Genomic DNA, 1,555 nt, shown 5'->3' on the forward strand with positions numbered 1-1,555 from the left:
TTTGTTCAGCCAATTCCATCTATCAAAGGCATGTAGCAATTGGGAAATCAAGTCGTCATACATTGACAAATTCCTTTTTGCCTCTATTCTCCGTACCGCGGGGCTTGGATTTTAAAGACAACATCATCGTCCCATCGCCGCTTAACACTGAAATCCTGAGGGTTGAGTAGCGGGTTGCCTCGGGCAATATCGACCTCGCGTTTCTCCTTCTCCTGAGCTTCTCTCTCTTGCTCCTAACGACCGTCTTGTTTCAGCATACTCTAGTTGCGCAATGAAAGGAAAGGAACAGAACTTGTGATGATGCACAAACCTCTTTCGCCTTCTGCTCAGCCCGTTCCCTCTTAATCTTTTCCAATTCCCGCATTAGCTCCGCAGTCTCATCTTCGTCATCATCACTATTTATCCAATCAGCGTCATATATCTCAAGTGCAACCCCTGGTGTCGTCGCCTACCTCTCGTCTTCACTAGTATCACTCTCTGAACCGGCCGAATCCGCATCTATATCCCGCGTTTCCTCTAATATCCACCGTCTCTTAGCTTCCGGGTCCTCTATTTCTCCATTTTCATATTCGCTTGGCCCATTCTCTAGCTGGCGTTTCGGTATAGATGGATCGATCGCAGTTGTAGATGGCGCGGATTTATCTTGGGAAATACCCTTCTTGGCAAAATGAGCGGCCTCGGCTTTCAGGAGCTCGGCTCTCAGATCGCGCTTCTCGTCCGCATCACCACCTTGGCCAGGTTGTCTAGTAACGATGGACGTCAGTGACATGGGAACCCTGGCTGGGAGAGTATAATGCGGATCTCATACCTGGTTTTGAGGAACGTATGTGCGGGGAGAAGACGCTGGTGATAGGCGGGGCCTCTCAGAGCCTCCTTGCCTCGAGCCTACTCCAAACTATGAGTTTGTTGTACTTTTGTGATTGTTGAGGAAGGGTAGCTTACCGGATCGAAAGTTGGTCTGTGTGCTGGAGGAGAATTAGCAACCCAGTTCGTTGACAGGATAGATGTTACACATACCTGTAGTCATTTTGGACCTTGCAATAGCAATGAATCTTTTTGAAAGAAAGATAAAGGAAAGTATAAAGGGATAGAGTTAACTGGAGCAGCGTGCTTCTTCGTTGGTAATGAAGGAACATCGACGTGACAATTAAATGCCAAGAGATATGCGTTTAGTCATCAGGAGCTATAAACGGATAAACATTGATGCGTTATAAGCATATTTGGAAATTAGAGATGTGCCATCTATTCTATATTGGATAGAAACGCCTGAGCATGCCGAAGGAAGCTGATATTTCGGCTAACGAGCGCGCATTCATCTTGGAGGCTCTCCATAAAAATGTGCGACTCGATGGCCGTGCTCTAGACCAGCTCCGCCCGTTGACTGTGTCCTTCGGCGATGAATATGGACATGTCAAGCTGCAATTGGGGAAAACTAGGTTCGTTCGTTCGCCTCCGCTGGCTTGCCGGGGATAGAAAAGGCTCTGTATCATTCGATTTTTGCTTGCACAAAGTAAACTACGTTATATATTTTATTAACTTACACGTATATTAGTGT

General features: G+C 46.7%; 1 protein-coding gene across 1 annotated transcript; it reads right to left on the reverse strand.

Moving 5' to 3' along the window:
• Positions 1–83: 83 nt before the first annotated feature.
• Positions 84–1,027, reverse strand: HCAG_07308 (conserved hypothetical protein; the record flags this gene model as incomplete). The annotated part of the gene is made up of 6 exons (XM_001537836.1): positions 84–233; positions 311–395; positions 453–776; positions 809–885; positions 943–965; positions 1,018–1,027. The coding sequence occupies 6 exons, from the start codon at positions 1,025–1,027 to the stop codon at positions 84–86; spliced, it is 669 nt and encodes a 222-aa protein (XP_001537886.1).
• Positions 1,028–1,555: the final 528 nt, after the last annotated feature.

This window comes from Histoplasma capsulatum, genomic scaffold (assembly GCF_000149585.1).
Source record: "Histoplasma capsulatum NAm1 scaffold_8 genomic scaffold, whole genome shotgun sequence".
Lineage (NCBI taxonomy): Eukaryota > Fungi > Ascomycota > Eurotiomycetes > Onygenales > Ajellomycetaceae > Histoplasma > Histoplasma mississippiense.